Below are 24,957 nucleotides of genomic sequence, written 5' to 3'. Positions count from 1 at the left end.
GAAACGTTTCATGTCTTGCAAAGCCTGCTCTGCTTTGCTGGTCCATTTGAAATTTTTCTTGTTGAGGCAATCTTTTAATGTTTTTATGAAGGGTAATGATTTTTCGGCGTGTCTTGCTAAGAACCTGTTGATTGCTACCAATCGTCCGTTTAGGGCTTGAGCTTCCTTCAGCGTTCTTGGGGAAGGCATTCGCGCTATGGCGGCTACTTTTTCTGGGTTAGCTTTAAAACCATCTCGGGTGACCACTACACCCAGGAACTTTCCTTCTTCCACCCCGAAAGAGCATTTCTTTGGGTTTAATTTTATGTTGTATTCCCTAAGTCACTGAAAAGTTTCTTCGATATCTGCTAACATCTGCTTTTCTTCGCTGCTTTTAACTACAAGGTCATCTACGTAGACTTCCAAATTTCGCCCAATCTGTGTTTCGAACACCTTGTCGATGAGCCTCTGATAGGTAGCTCCTGCGTTTCGTAGCCCAAAAGGCATTTTGGTATAACAAAAGATGCCCACGTCGGTATGAAACGCTGTTTTTTCTTCATCTTCCTTGGACATTTTAATCTGGTGATACCCTTTATATGCGTCCAGGAAACATTTGAATCGGTAAGGTACCAGGGAGTCGACCTTTAAATCAATCTCGGGTAACGGGTACGCATCCTTTGGGCACGCCTTATTTAAGTCTTTGAAATCGATGCACATTCGCCACGTGCCATCTGGCTTTTTTACCATGACCGGGTTGGATACCCATGTATGGTATTGCGTTTCCCTAAGGATTCCAGCTTCCACTAACTTTCGTACTTCTTTAACGACCGCCGCCCGTCGGTCCGGGGCCATGCTACGTTTACCCTGGGCAACCGGCTTAACGCCTGGGAGTGTGGCGAGCCTGTGTTCTGCTTTATCACGGGGGACTCCCGTCATGTCGGAGTGTTCGAAAGCGAAAATGTCCACATTTCTTTTTAACAGTTGCTTCAGGTCGTTTTTAACTTCCGGGGACAGAGTGTCCCCGATTGTGACCATTTGGTCCGGATGTCGTGTGCTTAGTACCCATCTTTCTGGGCCCGTGGCCCCGGTGGGCCCGTGGCGGCACCTTTTGGTACTTAGTACTTCTCCAATTTTATCACGAAACACAGTAGCGATACCTCGCGGTGTGGGGAACTTCATAAAACCCCTCGCCGTGGAGACTATGGCGTCCAATTTCCCCAGGGTGAATCTTCCGATTATCACATTGTGGTACGACTCAGCGCGGACCACGAGGAAGGTTAGTAGTATGGTTCTTTCTTTGGGTGACTGCCCAAAGGTTACTAGGAAAGTGATTTGACCAATAGGATCCACCTTTTCCCCTGTGAAACCTTTGATGGGGGCTTGTACTGATTCAAGCAACTTCCTATCTTCTGGTTGCATTCTGTTGAAGCAATGTTCATAGATAATGTCTTCTGAGCTCCCAGTGTCGACTAGGATTCGCCTCATGCGGTAGTCTCCTACTGCCGCGGATATGATCAGGGCATCTGTGGTGAGGTGCAAATCCTCCATTCGAGGTTCTATGGTCATTGTTGCCAACATCCAAGGCTCGAGCGTGGAGAAACTCCACTTTGCCCCCCTTCCCATATCCGCGTGTGCCATGTTCAATTCACGCGGCCTTTTGCCTGCCGCTTTGTCATTCTCCTCCTTGACCACTGGCGGGCCTTGCTTGATGTCTCGTACTAAGTGTGCCAATTTACCTGACTTCACAAAGTATTCGATCTGCTTCTTAAGCTGAAAACAGTCATTGGTGTCATTCCCGCTTCCTTTGTGGTACTCGCAGTATTTACTCGTATCCTTGTTAGGGTTGTCTTTCAACGGCTTTGGTGGATTAAGCCTGAGGTTTTCTGAGGCTAGAATTTCAGCCGGTGTCTTGCTTAAGTTGGGATATTCAGACCAAGGTTTCGACGGCTCGTTCCTTGAATAGGAGTTTCGGTGCCTATCGTATCGCGAGTCTTTGTCGTTTCTCTGGTATCGGTCCCCCCTATTTTTGCTTTTGAATCCCCTGTGATCTTTTTCCTCCTGATTCTTTAGGGCTTCTTTCTTCCTATTGGCTGCGTGACTGGCTGCTACCGCCTTCTCTTGTATAACGTATACTTTGGCTATTCGAAGTATTTCATCTATGGTTGGGCGTACACCATCCCTTCCATGCAGCGTTCTCAATAGCTCATCGTCGTTGACTCCCTGGAGGAAAGCTCCACATGCCAGATCATTCGTCACGCCTGGGATCACCAAGCTTTCTTTGTTGAACCTGATAATAAAATTTTCTACCGTCTCATTGTCCCGACGACGGATGTGAATGAGTTCGTTTCTATCTTTCGTATGTCGGCGCTGCTAACTAAACTGTAAGATAAACTTTGATTCCAAATCTTCAAAGCTGTCTATTTCGCCTGTGGGCAGGCTGTCCCACCAGACTCGGGCCGCTCCTACTAGAGTTTGTACGAACATTTTGCACCATAGGGGCATGGACCAACAGGCCACTTCGCCGGCGCTCTTGAATAAGTTGAGATGATCATCCGGATCGGCGAGACCATCGTACTTGCCGACCGTTTGGGGCATTTTGGGTTTCTCCTTGATAGGAGCCTCGGCGATCCTACGAGTAAATTTGGACCGGAACGTCGCGTCTACCGGCTTGTACGGTTTGGTAAGCTCATCTTCTTCCACATTTACAGGCTGTGCCGGTGGAGCGTCCATACCCGGGGCAAGTCCTACTATTGGGTTGGAGTTTCCCAATGGGGTCACCCGGGGCCTGACCGCGTTTCCTCTGTCGTACGCGGGCTCAGTCGGAGCTTGGGTATACATCGGTTGTGGAGTTGGGACATTCCACCATGGCGGCATGTAAGCCGCGTATGGCGATTGAGTGCTTCCTTGCGCGGTTCCCTGGAGAGGGTACGCCGAACCCCCGTATGAGGGTAAATACCCATAAGGGGGTGCGTAACAATACCTCGGAAAATATACCTGGTTTCCTGGTGTGACAGGTGCATTCATTACCCCGGCTGGCATGATGACCGGCTGGTGAGGCGGTGTAGATAACGCCGCCGTGAGCGCCGCTGAGTATAGCGGCGGCATTGAGTCGGAAACCAACGGCTGGTAGTATTGAGGCATACTAATCTCTGATACGATGGTGCTGGGGCTCGCCGATGTAATGACAGGGGTGGAGAAGAGGCGTGAAGCCTGTGCGTTAGTGTAACACCTCGAAAAATTTCGTCCAATAATGTCTTGACACGTGTCATAAGGTTCCGTTATGCGAAAACATACTTTAGAGGGACTAAAAGTGACAAACAGTGAAAACTATGGAACGTAAGGGTCCAAAGTGTCAACAATGGATAAATAGGCTCTATGATAACCCTACATAATGTTTATAACCTTTAACGGATGGTTCATGGATCATACGACGCGGAAATTGCACAAAAGTGAAGTATTGCAAACTATAGGGGCCAAAAGTGTCAACATATTTAATTTATACCTCTGAGTGAACTTTTGGCAGACCCGAAGCTTTGAGAAGCTAAAATATACTCACTAGAATATGTGGTTAAAATTTCATGAAGTTTCGTCAACGTATGAGAAAGTTATGGCCAAAACCGTACTTAAGGGACTAAAAGCGTCAACGTCGAATTTCATGGCTTTTCGGTTGAGCGCAAAGTTATCCGAGGACATTACCATGTTGGTAAAAGTCCTAAGGTTCTTAAAAACCAAGTTTGGGGGTTTACGGGTCGAGAAAAGTAGCCGAAACATCGCGTACAAGCTCAGGGACCATTTCTGCCAAAACTGAAGGAAGTTTGGCTGAACCAGGGTCAGGCGACCCGCCTGGTAAAGCCCAAGCGGGCCGCGTGGGGCTGCCAGCGAGCAGAAAATCGTATTTGGGTGATTTGGGTCCGAAAATGAGTGGTAAACAGCTGGTTCTTGCCTCCTTTTGCACCAATTAGAAGCCATGCATGGCTAGGCAACAGTAACCCACGAATTTCAGCTTTAAATCAGATTACCAAGCCATTTCTTGGACATTTGCATTGATCAAAAACTCATTTCGCTCAAGAGCTCTCAAGAACCTTCAAGGCAGGCTTTCTGGAGTTAATCTGATCATCAAGGACGAATTCTAGTGCTCACTAAACATCTTTAGGACCTTTGTAAGCTTTCAATTCGTTCTCTAATCCGTTATTACTTTGATTATTGCTAAAAGTCAAACTGGGTGTTCATAAGCTTTGACTTTCTGATTAAACGGATTTCTTTCAGTCATTTCTCGAATTGAAACCTGATTTATGTTGGTAATATTATGGGAAACAAACCCTCTAAAGGGTACTCTCTGATTCCCACTACATGCATGCTAAATGTCGAGTCAAAACTATTTCTAAAAAGTCAACAGAAGCGATATTTGTGAAAAATGACATGAATAATGATATAGATGACATGCAATCTGATTGATCATCATAAATAACTTGTAATACATATAAGAATGTGTTTTAATCATCATCAACTCGACAATCTATAGTATAGCCACGAATCGGAACCGAAAGTCTTGTAAAAAGATTATTTCGTAGACTATCGATTCGGATTCGTACATGCATGTTCGAGATCTGTATTGGAAAGTATTTTTGACTATTTTTATTTTAGTTAAACTTTCTGGAATTTTCTTTGATTGAGTCTATGCTTAGCCGATTCGAATGCATGTTTCCGATTTATGCATAAAGTTGACTATTTTGCCCTTTTTGATATAAAACGTGATTTTTGGAAAAGTGAAAGGATAGAAATCTTTATTTCTAATATATAAACTTGCACCGAAAATTTCGGATCAGTTGGTGGTCCAGATTGTGAGTTATGGCCATTAGCGTAAAACTATATTCTAAAGTTACATAAACGGTCCTTTTCGCGTAGAACCCATTTCTGGCCACGTTTTGATACGAAACTCTTTACCAACAGAAGTAATATAATATTCTGGGAATTTTGATGATTTTTAATTAATTTTTGGCTGAACGGATCCTAGATCGCCTAGTCATTTCGGCTTATGTCGGTTTTGACCGTTTTAGCCATAAAATGAGTTTTACACATCCTTTTGACCCGAAACCTTTTTCTACTGATTTTATATGATGAATAAATTAGTTTAAGTATTCTGGAAATATAAAAATCTCAGATTTAATTTGAAAACCCGAAAACGCCCTTAAATCGCATATTTAGCGTTTTAAGCGCATAGTAAGCGTTATACTTGTTTTAAACATATAAGACCTATAACTACTGATGTGTTTAGCTTATTTTCATATAAAAACAGTAAGTATAAGTATATGAACTCAGATTTCCAGTTTTGGCATTTTTAGCCCTTGTGAAATTACTAAATTGCCCCTACGGTGCATAGTTTGGTTTTAAACGATAAATTTGATATATGGGTCATACCCTACTGATATAATATGTTATATTAAGTATATTTACTGTATGAACCAGACCCGAAACTCAGATTTCTAATTTTACCCTTTTATTATCTTTTAAATGACCAAAATGCCCTTCTAAGGCATAAATTGGGTTTAAAATTATTCCGGGCAATATAGAACATAACTTACTGATATAATATCATATTTTAAGCATATTATCTCAGGGAACTTGCATTTGAATCATTGGTCTACCCGTATCGCCCTTTTCGCGTTCGGTTCGGTTTACGTAACTAGTTTGCGTAAATTGACCGAAACGGGTCAAACGATATCATTTTTATTTCAAAATCCAGAATGTATTTAGTATACCCATAATATACAAGTATTCAAACTTGTCGGGTCTAAATCACATTCTACCCGGTCTTTCGCTTAATCGTGCGTAAACCGTATCATTCTTAAAACTAACCGGTCAAAGCTTAGGCTTAAATAAAAGACCCGTTAGGAATCTAATAGGTTAATTATAAACCTTTGTTCCAGATTAGGAGGCCCGGTAAAAGCTACCAACACTTATCATTTGTGACTTATACTTGCTCAGGTAAATACATTTTGACTTATTTTCCCTATACGGGCTTGGGGTACGGTATTTAAAATACCGCTTGATCGGGCGCACAAGTCCTGCGCCTTATAGGTGTACAGTCTTGAATAGCTTGTGCGACTTCGTTTAAACAGTTTTGTCTTACTTAAAGGCTTTGGGGGGTTATTGACCGTGTCCCGGATATCCTTGGCATTATCTTACGAGATGGCCACGACTAGAGCACGGGGTGTAGGCGTACACCCGACGTGTATAACTCTTTAATGTGGTGTGTCATTTAATCTCTAGCCCGGACAGCAGATCCCGGGCCACCAGAGATATAAGTGCATGTAATTCGTTCACAAGTTTATATTATATAATTATCCCAAGTTAATAAAAATATTTATGCCTTGTGCATTTAAATCAATTTTCAATCATTTTCAAAATGAGTCAGTCGATTTGTATTTACCAGTGTAAACTGACGTATTTTTCCCAAAAGGTTAAGTGCAGGTACTATACGAAAATAGGCTGGCTGTTTCCTAAGAGCGTCCACTATAGTCTCGCAAGCTCGGACGACAAATATCTGTTGAACTATTTTTATCTTATTTTATTTGATCCGCCTGTGGATCCGTTTCAACTACTGTGATATTTATTATTGCACTTTATTTAAAGTTGAAATGTATCTATTCTGCTTCCGCTGTGCATTATTATATTGTGTTGATTGTCTATGACGATGCCAACTACGTCACTGTACCCCACACCGGGCCCACCGGTGACACGTGGAAATCGGGGGTGTGACAGTTAGTAGTTGTCGCCGGGGTGAACATATTACTGCTAGCTCCCCCCAACTCCCTTGATTGTGGTTGTGAGGGCATATAGAGAAACGGACTCGTAACCACAGTCTGGGAAGAGACGGTGGTGATGTTGTCAAAACCTGGTGGTGGTCCTTCTGCCTCAAACTCTGGGTCTAGCGACCTCGTAACGGCTGGGGAAGACTGCGGTACGGTACTGGGGTTCGCCCCTAACGCCAAATTACTGTTTGTCATCGTTTGACCCGCCTCGTTCTGATCACTTGCCATGAGGTTCTGTCGCTGAATAGGTCCCACGAATGGCGCCAATGAAGAAACACTGACCTACGCAGTAGCTTTGGACTAGGACTTCAACGATTAGTGACCCAAACGTTTAGCTGCAAAACAGAAACACCGTTAGGACTCGTTACAGGAATGGGGTTATTCCTGTAACCACCCTCCGGCGTGAGAATAAGTCTCGGTGTATGTGTGTAAAAGAAGTTTAGGAGAAGAAGTTGTATGAGAGCAAGATAATCATACCTTATACGTTTACCTCCATTTATAGGTTTTCCATTAGGGTTTCCTTTAACCTAGGATATGTTCCGGTAAGTTAGAGATTTACATGATCTTCCCAAAAAGTTGGAGATTTGGTTGTGCAACTTCCATGTAGATACGGAAAGTTCTAGAATAATCATTTATATTTGTATTAAAATAATAGGTTGTAACCGGGTCGGGTTGGCCGATGCGGGTCACACCTCGTCAACAATCAATTGATCTAGATTATAGATGACATGAACATGAAGAAATGAATCACCTACTGGACTTGGCAACTTTGAAATCTGCTCAGAAGTAGAAGGTAACACAGAAAAAAAAAACCCGGATACACTCGGTTTATTAAGATGTACATTGTTAGACATATTGTTTTTCCCCCAAAATCATTTACATTCCTTTTTAAACCACTTGGGAAACCAACTATCCACTTAGGAATAGCCCAGTGGTGTTGGTGAGTTTAGATAGAGCTTAGGATAGGAGAGGTCATGGATTCAATCCCTATGGTGTGCAACGTTAGCCATTCAAAATAAAAAATAAAACTTGGGAAACCAACTAACTCATAACATCTATCAAATGTAAGTCCTATCATTTTAGGATGAGTACATTTTAGATTTGGGCTAGCACTTATAGCAATTTTCTTGTTGATCGTTGTTGGGTTAATCTTGATGTTTCGGGTCAAGTACAGTCACGGGTCGGCACATTATCAAGTCACGGGTCCAATGTACGAGCCTGGGTATGGAGCCAAATAGTTTTAATGAGTCAGACGACCCAACCATGATCTCCGGTTGACCTGGTAGTGGATGTGAACGTCGCTAGTTGTTGCATATTTTTGCATGTGATGGTTATTATTTTATTATAAATAGTAGTATTGTTTTATTTGTGATGTACCCCTTTTTTATTATTTAAACTTTAATCTTTCTATAGATTTTGACATATAAATAACCTGCGAGTGATGCCCTCAATGAAGTCTTATCATATTAGAATTACAATTAATTACAATTTTCACATAACTAACACACATTATTCTATTTTATGATTAAACCTACTTTCATCAAATTATCTTGTTGATCAACAATAAAACTTTTTATTTGGCTGATGCAGATAATCCGGTACATGCACTTCAACCATCACTTCGCAAAGGGTGTGTCGGGTGAGCGGGTGCACTCGGATTAGTTCGATCATACATGCCCGGTACCTGTGAATCATTTGGGTCCGGACTCGATGGGGCTCTAGGGTCATCTCGACCGTATTTGCTCTGTCCCGTTGAACTATCTTCTGTTGGTGACACTGCAACAAAAGAAAAAAAAACCAATAGATTATATTTTTAAGACAGATATTATAATTTCTAGTAATTTATTTTACATTAAAAAAACTATTTATTGATTTTTTATAATTTTGTGAATTCTGTGGGTAAAATATTCGACAAACATTAATAACTGTTATTTTTTTTTAATTTATAAGTTTGTGCGATTAGTCGTTGACTATTCATAAATTTATATAACCTTAAAGAAGATTGGTGATATTTTCATATCTAGTCTCTCTAACTTTTAAGATGTATAGTTTTTTGTCCTTTGCTGGTATTGGTGCTTTAGTACAATTTAAAAAAACAGTAAATATTCAATGTCGGGAATTGGAAACATGTATCTAATGTTAATCATGTTGATGACGTGACTGTCTATCACATTATTTAGCTTCCAATTTTTTTGTCGTGACGAAATGAGACACAACAAAGAGACTAATGATGAAAGTAACGTGTGTAAGAAGGTAAAAAACATGTGACATACGTAATGTCACATGCGCGCCGCATATGTTATTGCCATCATAGTTACACGTGTAATGAAGTTACAAATGTGACGTTGCCGCCAAAACGTACGACACGAGTCAAAATTCTAGTATATACTAAAAGCAAGTAATTTTTCTAATAAAAAGTTGGTTGGCAAGTGTACCTTCTTTATCATAAATATACACTAAAAGCAAGTAATTTTTCTAATAAAAAGTTAGTTGGCCAAGTGTACCTTCTAGTTCTTTTATGGCTGCGTCATTTACTTCATTGTTTGAGTTCAGTTTATCTCCACGGTAAAAAAAAAATTGTATCTTTGACGGTGTTCCATCGGGTGGTGGCGGTGGTGAGTTAACTCGGCCGTAAGTTTCTTGCCCCTTCGACGGTGCTAGATTTGGTGGTGGTGGTGACGGGTTAACTCGTGTGTAAGTTTCTTGGCCCTTTGATGGTGCTGCATTTGGCGGTGGTGGAGATGATGGTTTAACTCGGCCATAAGTTTCTTGGCCCTTGGGGAGTTCACCTTCCGGTGGTGGCGGTGGTGGTGATACAACTCGGAGGTTAGTTTCTTGGCCCTTTGAAGGTGCTCCATTTGGTAATGGTGGTGATGATGATAGCTTAACTCGATCATAAGTTTCTTGGCCCTCTGACAATGCTCCATCTGGTGATGGTGGTGGAGATGATGGGTTAACTCGGCCATAAGTTTCTTGGCCCTTCGATGGTGCTGCATTTGGTGGTGGTGGTGATGGGTTAACTCGAGTGTAAGTTTCTTGGCCCTTTGATGGTGGTGGAGATGATTGTTTAACTCGACCATAACTTTCTTGGCCCTTTGACGGTGCTGCATTTGGCGGTGGTGGAGATGATGGGTTAACTCGGCCGTAGGTTTCTTGGCCCTTTGACGGTGCTGCATTTGGCGGTGGTGGTGATGATGGGTTAACTCGACCGTAAGTTTCTTCATTCTTTGGCGGTGCCGTTCTTGGTGGAGGTGGTGGTAGTGGTAGTGGTAGGGTAACTCGACCATAAGTAGTCTCGTCATATAACGATGACAATGAAGGAGATTGTGGTAACCAGAGTTCTTTTAATCTGGTTACCATTTGAATTACGGCCAGTGGCCGTACATGAAAACTTTCTTTTATGGATCCATCTACAATCAAAACTAGTTATTAGTTAAAAAAATGAAGAGAATTTAAGTTGTGGAAATAATGAAGAAAAAAAAAGATGTTTATTTTGTTATACCATGTAACTGTCTAGCACCATAAGCTTGAAAAAAAACAAAAAGATATAAGAAGACCAAAGCAAACTTCATGGTCACCGTTGTTGTTAATGAATGAATGCTGAAGAGTGTGTCTTTATCTGTTTATATGTAAAATCATCCATTAAGAATAAAGTCAAGATTTTAATAAATATGTGACTAAATCAATAACCACGCGTTTGACCATATGCAGTCAACGGTACTTCAGTGGTAAATACGAACAAACTTAATGTATTAAATCTTAATTTTTTTTATCATTTCATATAGTAGATAACTAAGAAAATAGTTAGTAATCGATCACTTTTGTGAATTTGTTTTACCAAATAAACAGTTATTTTACAGTGTGAGTGTCGAAGCTTTCACAACATTCATAGTATATTTTAATCATGAAGAGGTATGGTCTCAAATCAATGCACACATGTCACCGGGGCCATACTACTTTTCCATCATGACGTTCACATCACCCGAGTGCATCCAGAAGGTTCTAGAATCTTCTGGAAGAAACCGCCGGTGACAAGGAAGATACTCCTGCAGACAAAAAGGACGACACGTGGCACCAATGGGTGGACGCCAACCACAACTGCAGGATTTCTGGAAGACAGGCCGACAGTCAGTACCAGCAAGCGCTCAGCTGGAGCGAATAATCACGCGCCACGTCACCCACAGGACTAACGATAGCAGCGGAGACCAAAAAGATATTCTCCTTGATCGGACAGCTGGTGGGCACTGGCTAGCTGGCAGGCCTCCTCCTCCTCCTTCATTCCCCGGCTATAAATAGAGGACTCCACTTTTAGGTTTAAGGATCCGTTCTCTCACTCTTTACTCTTAACACACACTTATTCCCCAGAACAGTACTTATTTTCACGCCGGAGGGTGGTCACAAAGAGGACCCTCCCTATTCCTCTCCTTATGGCGAGTCACCGATGTTCTGTTTTGCAGGAGATTCAGCTTAACGGCGAGTGGAGGAAAAGATTGAACCTTACTTCACGAGACGACCAGGGATAACCTGATGTTAACCAGTGTTTCATCAAATCACCAAAAATGGTATAAAAAAAACCATTGCATTTTTGCAAAAGCAAAAAGGTTATGTATCAAGAATTTAAGTTATATTTTAAGACATGTATGTATTTTATGTTATAAAAAAAAATCATGTTTCAAGCCTTTTAAACAGTCAACTAAATTCTAAAAGGACAAATAGTTCACAACTACTACCATCCTTTGACTGGTTATGTTCTAAGTCAGCATGACAAATTTTATACCTATAGATGTCTACTTGACATTTTTTAATGATTAAGAAAATAAAAATATTTAAGTGTGAACTGGACTAACAATGTCTTTGGAATTACTGTACCGTGTTTAAACCATAACGTTTGAGTTCAAAACGCTTCTATAATTTCAAAAACATTGAAATTTTCAATAGCTTCTATAACTTCAAGAGACCTTTGGAATAAGTAAAAAATTTCATTCAGGTACAACACCGAGTATGTGATTAATTTTAAAATAATTTAAGGATTTTAGATTTTTGAGTAAACTGTTATTTTGGTCCCTGAGGTTTGGTTACTTTTGCCACTTTAGTCCAAAACTCAAACCTTTTGCATCTGGGTCCCTGTGGTTTCAGTTTTATTGCCTTTTTGGTCCAAAAATGAAATCAGGTCATACTTGTCTTATAAAATCCTGCAATTTTGTCATTTTCCTTATGGGCAAATCAGGTCATATTTGTCTTATAAAATATGGTATTTATTTATAAAAAAAGAAATGATCATTTTGCCCCTGCGGAAAATGACAAAATAACAGGATTTTATAAGACAAATATGACCTGATTTCATTTTTGGACCAAAATGGCAATAAAACTGAAACCACGGGGACCCAGATGCAAAAAGTTTGAGTTTTGAACTAAAGTGGCAAAATTGACCAAACCACAGGGACCAAAATGGGAGTTTACTCTAGATTTTTTATCCATAAGAAACCCATGGTACGTAGCTCATTCAAGGTGCTTCCAATATCTATTCTGCTCGATTTAAATACCACTTCATTCTTGTGTTTCCATACTAGCCAACACCCGATTTTAATGATACTTTGGACCAGTTTGCTTCTAACCTGATTATCAAATATTACCTTATGCATATTCCAAATATCCGCAGTCGAGAAGAGAAACGAAGGAGGTAAATTACACCTTACCGAAATTTTAAGCCAAACTATTGTCGCCACCATACAATTAGAAAATAAATGGTCCGAAGACTCCTCTGCCTCGCTGCATAAGGGACAAGAAGATGAACCGATGTTAATACCCTGTTGCGCCAGAGCCATACCCATACGAGTTGGAAGCCTATCCAGAGCCAAACGCCAGCAAAAGATGTTTACTTTTTTTGGCAGCCATGAACACCATCCAATATTGCATCCGTCTTTATTTGAAGCCGGTTTTGCAATAAGACCCCTCAGAGATTTAACCGAGAATCCGTCCTCCGCATTAAGAGACCACTTCCAAGAGTCATTCGAGTCACTTAAATTCATCCCACTCAGTTGGAAATAGCAACTGTCTACTCCATTTCCACACATAATTCACCATACTTCCATTGGGGACCATCGAAAACGTATGGATTCACCATTACCAACAACGCCTTGAATTAATCTTCTTAAATGGATGTCTTGAAACCGAAGTTCCCCTTGCACTTTAACCAGGGGCGGAACTAGCCCATTAAATCAGGAGTATCCTAAATTTTTTTTTACCGTGCAATCATACAGGGCCGGCCCTGAGAATTCGTATACCCTATTCGAGCTCAAAAAAACGTGCCCTTAGGCCTTAACAAAATTGTGTATTGTGCTCACTAAAGGTCTAAACCTAATGTTAATGGACTAATAACTAATCTAAACGATAATAATAGTTTTGTAAATGAGCCTATGTTGGTGTTTATATGGGTATAGCCTATTAAAATTTTTTCTTTTACATATACATATCGGGATTTTTTTTAAACGTGTCCTTCAAAATATCGGGCCCTGACTGGTGGTCCTCGCCGCCCACCGTCAGGGCCGCCCTTACAATCATACAATATAAAAAACAACAATAAATAAATAAAGTAAAACAAATATCTAACTAATTGGGCCATAATTTCAATCATATTATTAATAATTTGGACAATTGGGCCACTATTTCAATCGGGCTCTCTTATTCTATAAGTTTGGGTTGGTTAGGGGTATCCTTGTATTATCTTAGGGGTATCCTGGGTATAAAACCGAAAAAAATAAAAAAAAAAACACACTACGAATACGCACTTGAGCCGTAGCCCGTGCTACGGCTGCTAAAGCATTGGGTCCGCCCATGACTTTAACTATATTCTTCCATGTTAAGACGAAAATACCCTTGACTTAACGGAGAAAAATGGATGTAGTTAACGAGTCAGATGAAAATGGCAAGATTACAAACCTTTTGGATCCAGATGCAGAAAAACAAACATTTGGACGAAAGTCGAAAAACTAGCCAAACCTCAGGGACGAAAATGGCATTTTACTCTTATTTTAATGTAGATAGTATCATTAGTACTTTGTAGTTAAAAACTTTATGTAGTTTCCAAACGGTACTAGCTTCAATTTTTAGTTTTTCTTTGTTCAGTCCGAACGAGTCAAAGTTCTTGGCAAAAAGGTGTGTGGTGCCACGGTTAGGAGTTTTTGCATCCATTGGAGCCGGGATCGGTGCAACCCTTTTCCGCCCGTCATCTAGTCAATCGATTGGTAAGCGACTACACATATATACATTATACGTGTTCTGATTTGACATTGAGTTACAATAATCAGTTTTAAATGTTCAGGTTGTGTACCGTTTTAGACGAAAGGTAATTGATGATGAAGAATGAGTTGATTGAGAGTTAAACCGATATAGACGAAAGGTGCTGATGCAGCAAACTACCGCTGAAGAAAATGTTGTGATGTGTTAGATGATAACTCAACGTGTCACTAATGTATATAATTTGTGAGCAAATCGCCTTAAATTGTTTATAGCTTGAGTTTAGATTTGGAATTTATTTGTTCTTCTATTGTAATCTGTAATTTTGGATTACACTTATTCTGATTATCCACTAAAGCATTAATTCTGATGATCATGTTGTATTGATTCTAAAAATATACATATATAATGTGTGCAAATGTGGAATTGAATTTACTAATAGACATATTATATGGAATGGAGATTTTAAGTTAAGAACACTAGATAGATAATGAGACTATGAGTCTCATGGTACATCATATTAGCCAGTATCATACGCAACTCTCATCTTTTACTGTCATCTCAGCGTCACATCAACACCTCTACAGTTTAAATCTATGTTATACTCATCTCTCACCCTTTTTATATATTTCTGATATGTATATTTATATTTATAGTTTAATATAAAACCCAAAATACATATATTTGTATTACTTCTTTCTCCATCTCTTTCCTCAGACCCTAACCACCCATTCTCCATCTCATGTGTTGACCACCACCACCTCCACCATCGTCGTCATAAATACCTCCCTCACATCTGCTCGTTTTCTTCTTTATAATAGACGCCAATTTTATGTCACGAACATCAAAAGACTTAAAGGATAATACGGGATTACTGAACCTCAAGGGAAAGACTCACTAAACTATATTTTACGAGACAAGGTGTGACATTAGGTTGTTTCGTGATTATACATTTATATAATCTTAAAGTAAATGGTCGGTGGAATTCTTTATAATTTTTCTGAAACACGTGTCATTGTCATGGATTCTTCACGTTTTCGTTTACCAAAGTAACACTACAAAAACAGTCTGATTGCTCTTTCTTTTGTTTGATGGTTTTGCACATCAAATATAAAATTACTTTTAACCCTTCTTATTTTGGTTTCTTACAAAATCTATCCTCTAACTTATTATTATATATAACAAAGTAACACACATTTAGAGTTTTCAATTATGTACTCATCAAGTAACGACAAATTAAGTTTCAGTTTAAAAAAAGTAAATGAACGCATTCATAATGCAATACTGGGATTTTGATGAGTACATAATTGAAAACTCTAAATGTGTGTTACTTTGTTATATATAATAATAAGTTAGAGGATAGATTTTGTAAGAAACCAAAATAAGAAGGGTTAAAAGTAATTTTATATTTGATGTGCAAAACCATCAAACAAAAGAAAGAGCAATCAGACTGTTTTTGTAGTGTTACTTTGGTAAATGAAAACGTGAAGAATCCATGACAATGACACGTGTTTCAGAAAAATTATAAAGAATTCCACCGACCATTTACTTTTAAGATTATATAAATTAAATTTGAGTTAGCGAACAATAATTTTTTTTCAGTAAAAAGTCGGGTCAAATATAAAGAAAGTATAAATAAGTTTTCATTCGACGGCGACGTAATTTTTTTCGGTAAAGAGCCGGGTCAAATATAAAGTATAAATACGAGTTAATTTAATTTTCGACGCCACCGCAACGCGCGGCGGGTCAAAATCCTAGTGATAGTGATGGATAAAGGGTTACACAAAAGATGTACATTTCTTCAAACAAGATTTTGGTTTTGAAAGAATTATCAAAGGGGTTACAAAATTTTGTGTAGATCGCAGTATACCGTACACTAACTGAAAAGCGTATGCCTAACAGGCTAGAAAGGGGTCGGCGTACCATATGGTCATGGCGAATGCCATTTTCTTTTTTGGTGATAGTGTATTTTCTAATGCTGTATGCCCAAGTGGGCTAGAAAGGGGGTCAGCTTGATAACAAATTTATGTATAATAAATATCACAAATCAGGACATAATTTTCGGAAACAAGAAAAAGTTTGCGACCAAAATCCGATAAACGTTAGTAATGAACTTGACTAGTTACAAAAGCTGCGCATTTTGTCACCATTCATTAGAATAAAATGTGTTATATAGATGAAAACGCGTACGTGACACAAGATGATGCAGAGTCAGACCCTGGATCAGAATCGAGCGTTTAACTACATCTCCACACAACCAAAGCACTAAGACGAAAAACGAAAAATGATCAAAAAACTTTCAGAGAATAACGTATCATTCTGGGTCATCAGAATATGTTCAAAGCAAGTAACAATAATAATTTTAAACAAACAGTTTCAACAAAATAACCAACAGAAATATCTATAACCGACTTGTAACATCACGAAACCCGTTAGAATCGGGCGTTTTTTATAATGAAAAGAGACTAGGCATTTCATTTTCATTTCTTGATTTTCTTTAGGAAATCCAAGAAAGTCTTGCCACCCATAAATGGCTGCAAAACTTCTGGTATCGCAACACCTTTTTCCGTTTGGTAGTTTTCGAGAATGCAGCAAAGAGTCCTCTCTGTTGCTGTCAGCGTAGAGTTTAACAGATGGCAGTATTGCTTCGCCTGTTCATTTCCCTGTATATGAAATAAAAAATATATAATAATAACAATAATACTTAACGTGTTTGGTTGACATACATGAATAGAAACGTCGTTCCAGTATAAATACTGAATAAGATTTACAATTTTACTTCTAGTTACTGCACAATCTAATAAAAAGAATAACTAGCGTATTTACATATATAGACCATCAAACAAAAAAAATTATACTCATACTGCTCAAAACAAAGCAGACACGCGTTTTAGTCGACCTTCTATTCATGTATACCAAACGCTACCCTTGGTTTTAAGTCCAAAAATCTGATGCACGATGCGAGCGCATCATGGATGCGATGCGCTCTTTATAAAAAGATAATAAAAAAATTATAGAGGCTGGTTAACGTACAAGACCCTTAACGTGTGAAGTGTACGCGAGTAAATTACACATGTTATAAAACTCAAACCCTAATCATGCTTGAACAAACATCACATAATCACACATACGGCATACCCTAATCATACATGTACTGAACATCACATAATCACGCATGTTATTTTGTGGTCGCGTACACTTCGGCACTTGGGCTGTAAACGAGTCGAGCCGAGTCGAGCCAGGGTGGGGTCGAGCTCAAGCTCGAAATTACTCAGGAGAGGCTAAACTTGGCTTGAGCTTTACGTCGGAGTTAAACGAGCCTAAGAACGAGCCAACGAGCCGAGCCGAGCTTTGCTCGAGCTGGGCTTGGTTACAAAATGAGCCAGCTTGGTTCACGTCATCACAAATTGAGTTTTTTTAGCTAGTTTTTCTCGAGCTTCTTTCGAGCGAGCTACGAGCCGAGCTACGAGTCGCAAGCTTTATGAAAAGCTGACTTCGCACGTTAAGGGACTTTTGTATTTTACACTTTTTCAAATATTATATATACATAACTTAGAAAATCATACTTAAACTAAAACAGCTGGCGTAATAAGATAAGAGTTCTGCTTTTTGCTTCAAATCAATCATCAATGCATCGGGCGCATCACGCATTATTCACGCACGATGCGCACATTTTAAAACCAAGACGCTACCTAAAATATGGTCAAAACTAGAGCTACCAAAATGGGCAGGCTGAGTGATGAGTTGACCATAGTAGTCAAAAAGCAAGACGCACGGCATAAACATCATTTCTAGAGGTTTTCGGCTGACTTAAAGCTAGTCTAGTTTTAATCAAGCATATATAAGATAATATTGAAAAAACAAACCTTCTTTTGTCCACATCTGATTTCCAATTTTCTCGACTGGTAATCTGTGCAATTAGAACATGAAACAAGTTCTCTGTAAGTTTTGGATGCAGGAAACCATGCTTCCAAGTCATACTTCTTTGCTGCAGCATCGTTTAGCGCACCAGAAACTATAGACACTACTTGATACGGCAATTTCAACTGTCAAATATAAAAATTCGATAGTCAAGACGAATTTAAAAAAAAAAAAAAAGAACATAAATTATCATACAAATGATCGCCCTTTGGTTGACATGCATCAGTTTTAAATAGTAAAGCATGTCCTCGACTCCTCGTATACGCATAAAAGCAAGTGTTTACCTGTTAAAGATGTGAATTTTTGACACGACACGAACCTAACACGAGATTCGCGGGTTTAGGTTTACTCTAAACGGGTTCGGGTTACTTTCAGGTTGAACCCACGAACCCGTTTAATTAAACGGGTTGGCGGGTTGACCCGTTTAACCAATTTATATTATATTTTTTACATTATGTTTTATGTCATAAATTAAATTGGGTGTGTATTTTATGCCATAATTATAACTTAAAAACATAAATTGACATAAGATTTTACAATTTAAATGTAATTGTATTGTATACATATGTGTTTTTTTCTAAATTTTAATATATGAATTTGCAAAAAAAAAGTAAAAAATCCGGGCTGAACGGGTCGCGTTCGGGTCAACCCGTGAATATTCGAGTCGTGTTCGGGTTCATATGTATGGCACAATTTTCAGGTCCGGGTCGTGTTCGGGTTCGTCTAAAATTTTCAGATTCAGGTCGGGTTGAACCCGTCGACCCGCAAACACAACCCGTAAGCTAGAAGCAGTGACACCACGATTGAAAAATATAATTCACATAAAATAGCATATAATGTATTTAGCAAACAATTACCATCTGATAAAACTCCTCAGAATTTTTAATCATCTCTTCATGCATTTCCCAAGAATCATTGCCACTTGGTTTGGTCAAGCAAAACTGTTCAACCTTCTCAAACTGATGAACACGGAAAATGCCGAGAGTGTCTCTCCCGTGTGAGCCAGCTTCCTTACGAAAGCACGACGAATATCCAGCATATCTGAGAAATTTTCCAACGTTACAAAACCGAAAAGAGAAAACATGTGAAATTTATATGTACGTATGTATGTAACTATGTATGTGTGTGCACTAGCCGCACCAAACATTTACGTCATTTTAGTGAATTGTGTAAGAAGAGTTTAGTATTCTTGGAAAATGTTTACATCAAATCATACAACTCCAATGAATGCACCAAAAAGTAATCAATTTTTCTGCACCCGTTAATTCAAAATTACATAGTTTTTGTTTGCTGAGATGTTTTATAAACTGATTTATTTCATTTAGAAATTTTATATAAAAAATGTCAAAAAGATTTGAAGTCTATCCTTGATTATTTGAGTAAAAGATAATTAATTAACTAACTAATAATAATTAATGAGTAGTAATATAACTTAAAGTTAATATCCAATATGGTACTCATTTTAGAGATCTCTATGAAATTGTTTAATCATATATATATCATAAAAAAATAACCTTTGCTTTTTATGTTGGACGTTTAATAAGTAAATTATGAAAATATGGTGTGATATATAATATTTTGACACCTTCTGATGTTTTGATGCAGACAATGAAAATGGTCTTATGATTAAACCGGTTATTTTTTCTATTAAATGTATTAACTAAACCTTAATGGTAGCTCATTTGGATGAATCCAATCATCTATATGGTAAGCACATAGCGGTTGTTCAGCAGTTGCAATCAGATACTTGTCATCTCCCTCACCTGTTACCTATAATTAAAAGAAAAAACAATATTAATTACTTAAGTCTGCTGCAGAATTAAGTGATTATGCGTCTCTCACAAACCATTTAAAATCCTATGATTAACACAAATAATAAAAATAAACTTGCTTTATGAAGATTGTATCAAGAACAACGCCTGCAAACTTCATCTTGATTTATATAAAGTATACATCTATTGTAACTAGGTGCGGCAATTCTTGACACTACCCCCCGAACCCGACATGAAAAAACAGGTTTTGGTCGACTAACACGACCCGTTTAAAAAAGCGGGTTGGGTTCGGGTTGACCATATTAAAAACAGGTCGGGTTCGGATTGACCCGTTAACCTGTTTAACTATTTAGAAGTTTAAAAAAAGGGTCAGGTTTGGGTTGACCCGTATTAAAAACAGGTCAGGTTTGGATTGACCCGTTAACCTGTTTAACTATTTAGAAGTTTAAGAAAAGGGTCAGGTTTGAGTTGACCCGTATTAAAAACAGGTCAGGTTTGGATTGACCCGTTAACCTGTTTAACTATCTAGAAAAAAAATATATATATTTTTGTTATTTCCATTTCTTTTTTACATGGTTAGTCACAATAATGTTAGTTTTGAGTCTTTTGACACATTATATTATTTACTTGTCACACTCATACTCAGCATTAAACATGCTATCGATGACCCACTTAAAACCGAACAATTTGCTTATAAATCGTCAACTTGTATGACTCGTTTAAAAATACGGGTTAAACGGGTCGGGTTCGGATTGACGCGCATTTATATGTGTGCGACTTAAGAGTTGAAATATTTGACCCGAATAATAATATTGGTCGGGTTCGGGTTGAACATTTCACCCGCCAACCATCAACCCGACACGATTAACACCCCTAACTGTAATGAGTTTGTATAACTTAAATATTTTTCACAAAATCGACAAGCAAGTTAGCTAGCTACCTTGTAAAGTTCTTCATCAAATTGTGCTAACTGAGCACATTTTCCCATTATATCTTTCCTCATAAAGAATGGTGTCTGCAGTGCTGTGTATTTCCTTTTCTCCAAAAAGTCGAGACCAAAATTTATAAGAGCTTGATTTAAACGCACACCGTCTCCTTTCAAATAATACCCTCTGCCACCAGCAACATTAGCACCTGGATTTCAAAAATCAAGAAGCATTATTAGCTACACCACCGTAAACCGTTTTACAAGTTGCTGGAATACAGCTAACTCAGTGAAGAAAATTATAAAGTTAACAATATCTGCAAAATAACAAAATTTACATCTGTGACGCTCAGGCTGGAGGGTGTGGTATAAAGCCCCTAGGGGCTTTATCACGCCACGTCAGATCCACCTAGGCGCCACGTCATATGGGGGGCTTTAAGGCCCCTCCCTTTAACTTGCATGCAATGGTTTAAAGCCCCCTATTACACAAAATAAATTATAAAAAAAGATTTTATTGGTTGAAAACAGATGCCCCCCCCCTAACCGCCGTGGTGTGGTCCATAGCGCCCCGGGGCGCTAAAAAAGGCGAGGTGGCGTTAAGCCACACCCCCTGGCCTCATAGTTGTTAATGTGGTCGCCTAGGCGCAATTAAGGCGCTGGGCGGAGAAACTGCGCTTAGAGTTCCGAGGCATTTAAGGAGCGTGGGTGTAGGTAATTATTATTCTTTTTTTATTATTTTTTTTCAAGATTCAGCATCTATCTATAAGAGACCTTTCAAACTCCCAACAAACATCCGAAATCACCGGATTCTCAACAAACAAAAGCATTCACTGGATTCTCAACATCGATTCTCAAACAAAAACTGCCAATAATCTTCAGGTTCGTTCATATATGCAAATAATCTTCTGTCAATCACTGGAAAACATCTTCTAATAATCTTCAGGTTCGTTTAAGATATATTTTTATATAATTATGTTAATTGCGTTTTTTTCGGGCCCACGCTTTTTTGCGCTTCTCGCCTAGGCCCCGGGCCCAACAAATCGCCTTGAGTGCGCCTCGCGCCTTTAATAACTATGGTGACGCAATATCAAACCATCAAAAAATTACCCTTAAGTGTATTTGAATACTTGAAACCTCTTCAATTTCTTATTCATAAGTTTACTATGTTATAGTTTTTAATCCTATCTGATAAATGAACTATTTAAAAAAAAATAAAAAATAAAAAGAAAGAAGGTTGACCGGTCAATCCAACCTAAACCATTTTGACTTCAATTAAAAAGTTACTCCTTTAGACCCAAAACCTCTTTGACCCATTACCCAACAACTGACCCGCCAATTTTGCGACCTCTACTATGAGCACAGGTAAAACAAATGGCCAAGTGAGGATCAAAAATAGCACAGACTTATGGTAGGGCTGCAAATGAACCGAAAACAGGAAGTTTGTTTGTGTTCGTTTAATAAATGAACGAACATAAACAGAGACCGCGTTCGCACATTTATGTTCGTGAACGTTCAGTAACATGTTCGTTTACGTTTGGTTGTGTTTGATGGTTCATTAGGGTTTTTTAATTTCTATTTCTTATTTACATACTTAAAAATTCCCACTAATACAATATTTAATAACTATTAGTGTATTGTATCTAACATACCTTTTAACATATGTTCGTTTGTGTTCGTCTCTGTTCATGAACGCATGTTTGTGTTTCTTTATGTTCAATTGTGTTCATGAACATTCCTTTGTGTTCGTTACCTAAAATTAACGAACGAACACGAACAAGTTCATTTCCTTAATGAATGAACATGAACATCAAATCGGTGCGTGTTCATGAACACATTATTTCCTTAACGAACAAACACGGCCTTGTTCGTGTTCGTTTGGTTTGTTTGCAGCCCAATTTATGATTCATAATTAAAAACATTAAATTAAAATATAAATAATAAACCACAAAAAGACTTTATCGAGTCAAAATCATCGTAATACCTTTTTTCAGATCCGCGATACCGAGAAGTTCCACAAGCTCAACGTGATTTTTCAGATTTGTCTCTTCTCTTCTCTCTCCCCAGGTCCGGACAACAGCATTGTCCGCCTAAATTTGTCATCGGTAATAAAAGGGTAATATCGTAATTTGTAATACAACCACCATGTACAAAATGCATAAGGGATAGGAGATAACGATTGGTATGAACAGATAATGATATAAAGAAATTAATAAAAATAATGTCAACCTCATCATTGCTAACGGGAACCGAATCATGCACGAGATTTCCAACTGTCTCTAGTTTTGAATATAATGCTGTACGGGCCTCCTGAACCTCCGCTTGCTTCTTTGCGGTTGAATCCTTGTTTTCCTCTGTGTTTTTTATTAGCGAACTCGCGTCTCCGCCAGACTTCAAAAGAATACATTTTGCAATTTAGCTTTTGTTTTTGGCAACTAGAAATTATATATTTATGATCATATTAACATTTGAAAAAATCAATAAAACTACTTACAATCCTAAGTTTAGCCACTTCTTTGTTAATCCTGTTAAAGTCTTTTCGCAACTGCTCCAGCTCGAATTGACCTGTAAATCAAAACAAAAAAAAGAATCAAATAATTGTCAATCTTGTTCCAGATTCACATGTAACCAAAAAACAATCAACAAGATAAAAGTAAAAAAAATTAAAAAAAATAAAAACTCACGTTGTCGCCACTCTTTGTCAAGTTTAATAATTTCATCGACAATTTCTACACTTGCACCACGACGACGCTGAGATTCGCGTACAATTTCCGGATTTCCCCCCTTTTCCTCCCGAAATAGATTAATGTCCAACATGCTTCCTCTTTCTTTCTTGCTTTCTAATAAAATGAAAAAAAAAATATAACTTTTAAAGCGTTAACAACAACAGAACACAGCTAGCTAGTAAAACAATCAGTAAAAACAACAAGGAGATAACAAAATAACTTAAGACCTATCAAACTATTAGGGGCTGTTTGTCAACTTCTGAATGGTTAAGTGTTGAATCAGTAAGAGGTCTGAACCATTAAGTGCTGAACCAGTAAGAGGTCTGAACCATTAAGAGCCAGTATAATGCTTAACCATTCAGAGGCAAATGTCTGACCAATTCAGATTAGAGGTCTTAACCATTCAGACTCAGTATAAAACTTAACCATTCAGAGGCAAATGTCTGAACCATTCAGAGGCAAATGTCTGAACCACTCAGACATCTGCTCGCGAAACAAACAGTCTGAACTATTAAGAGCCAGTATAATGCTTAACCATTCAGAGGCAAATGTCTGACCAATTCAGATTAGAGGGTCTTAACCATTCAGACTCAGTATAAAACTTAACCATTCAGAGGCAAATGTCTGACCAATTCAGATTAGAGGGTCTTAACCATTCAGACTCGGTATAAAACTTAACCATTCAGAGGCAAATGTCTGAATGGGCAAATGTCTGAACCATTCAGACATCTGCTCGCCAAACAAACAGTCTGAACCATTAAGTGCTGAATCAGGAAGAGGTCTGAACCATTAAGAGCAAACAGCCCCTTAGTATGTTATAATAATGTAGATAAAATTAACAATTCTACTAAAAATGAATTTCAACTCAAATCCATTCCAATATAACTATTGCATTATCAATCACGAATGGATATAATTAACACAAAGGGCTAACGAGCTCGTGTATAAACCCTATATCAGGTTACTCCACGTAACTAAACAAACCCTAATTTTAACATAACAGATCAATCAAACAAGCGCAAATACATCCCTAACCCTTAAACAACAACAACAACTGTTTCCTGTTAACTTCAAATGGACAAAAAGCTTACGAAAACCGGTGACGAAAACGAACTGAATGAACAAGTCAAATTAACATCAGTTAACACACCTGTGAATAACGGCCGGAGGAAGACGGTTGTCGGCTGGAGGAGGACGGCCGGAGCGGAGGTGGTCGCTGAGGAAGGAGGAGGCAAGGTGAGGATGGAGGCGCCGGTTCGTAGAGGAGTCTGCTGTTGTTTTTGTTATGGCCGTAACCCTAAAAATAGAAAATAAAAATAGAAATTGAAAAAAAAAAGGGAACAAAAATTTAAGAGTAAACTTCAATTTTACTCCCTGAGGTTTATGCCAAGTGACACCCTTACCCCCTAACGAAATAATTGCAATTTTACCCCTAATGTTCGCTATTATGTCGCAAGTTTACCCTTGGCATCATAGAATAGATATGCTTGATGTCAGTTACATGATCATACTGTTATGTTTGATGTCAGTTACCTGATCATACTGTTATGTTTGATGTGCAGCATGTTATGTTTGATGTCAGTTACATG

General features: G+C 38.4%; 3 protein-coding genes across 3 annotated transcripts; all 3 read right to left on the bottom strand.

Moving 5' to 3' along the window:
• Positions 1-321: 321 nt before the first annotated feature.
• Positions 322-3,120, bottom strand: LOC110932998. The gene is made up of 2 exons (XM_022176244.1): positions 2,372-3,120; positions 322-2,266 (listed from the first exon to the last, which is right to left on the bottom strand). Exons 1-2 carry the CDS (start codon positions 3,118-3,120, stop codon positions 322-324), a joined length of 2,694 nt encoding a protein of 897 aa, XP_022031936.1.
• A 5,109-nt stretch (positions 3,121-8,229) lies between these two features.
• Positions 8,230-10,565, bottom strand: LOC110934413 (basic proline-rich protein-like). The gene is made up of 3 exons (XM_022177480.2): positions 10,294-10,565; positions 9,296-10,201; positions 8,230-8,567 (listed from the first exon to the last, which is right to left on the bottom strand). The coding sequence occupies exons 1-3, from the start codon at positions 10,361-10,363 to the stop codon at positions 8,401-8,403; spliced, it is 1,143 nt and encodes a 380-aa protein (XP_022033172.1). The 5' UTR covers positions 10,364-10,565; the 3' UTR covers positions 8,230-8,400.
• Positions 10,566-16,300: 5,735 nt separating this feature from the next.
• LOC110935850 (serine--tRNA ligase-like) lies at positions 16,301-24,716 on the bottom strand. Its single transcript, XM_022178204.2, has 10 exons — positions 24,519-24,716; positions 23,327-23,482; positions 23,137-23,207; positions 22,872-23,033; positions 22,627-22,732; positions 20,661-20,854; positions 19,615-19,718; positions 18,806-18,989; positions 17,894-18,073; positions 16,301-16,690 (listed from the first exon to the last, which is right to left on the bottom strand). Exons 2-10 carry the CDS (start codon positions 23,457-23,459, stop codon positions 16,508-16,510), a joined length of 1,317 nt encoding a protein of 438 aa, XP_022033896.1. The 5' UTR covers positions 23,460-23,482; positions 24,519-24,716; the 3' UTR covers positions 16,301-16,507.
• Positions 24,717-24,957: the final 241 nt, after the last annotated feature.

This window comes from Helianthus annuus, chromosome 4, assembly GCF_002127325.2.
Source record: "Helianthus annuus cultivar XRQ/B chromosome 4, HanXRQr2.0-SUNRISE, whole genome shotgun sequence".
Taxonomy (NCBI): domain Eukaryota; kingdom Viridiplantae; phylum Streptophyta; class Magnoliopsida; order Asterales; family Asteraceae; genus Helianthus; species Helianthus annuus.
This window is presented reverse-complemented; position numbering and strand designations above follow the sequence as displayed.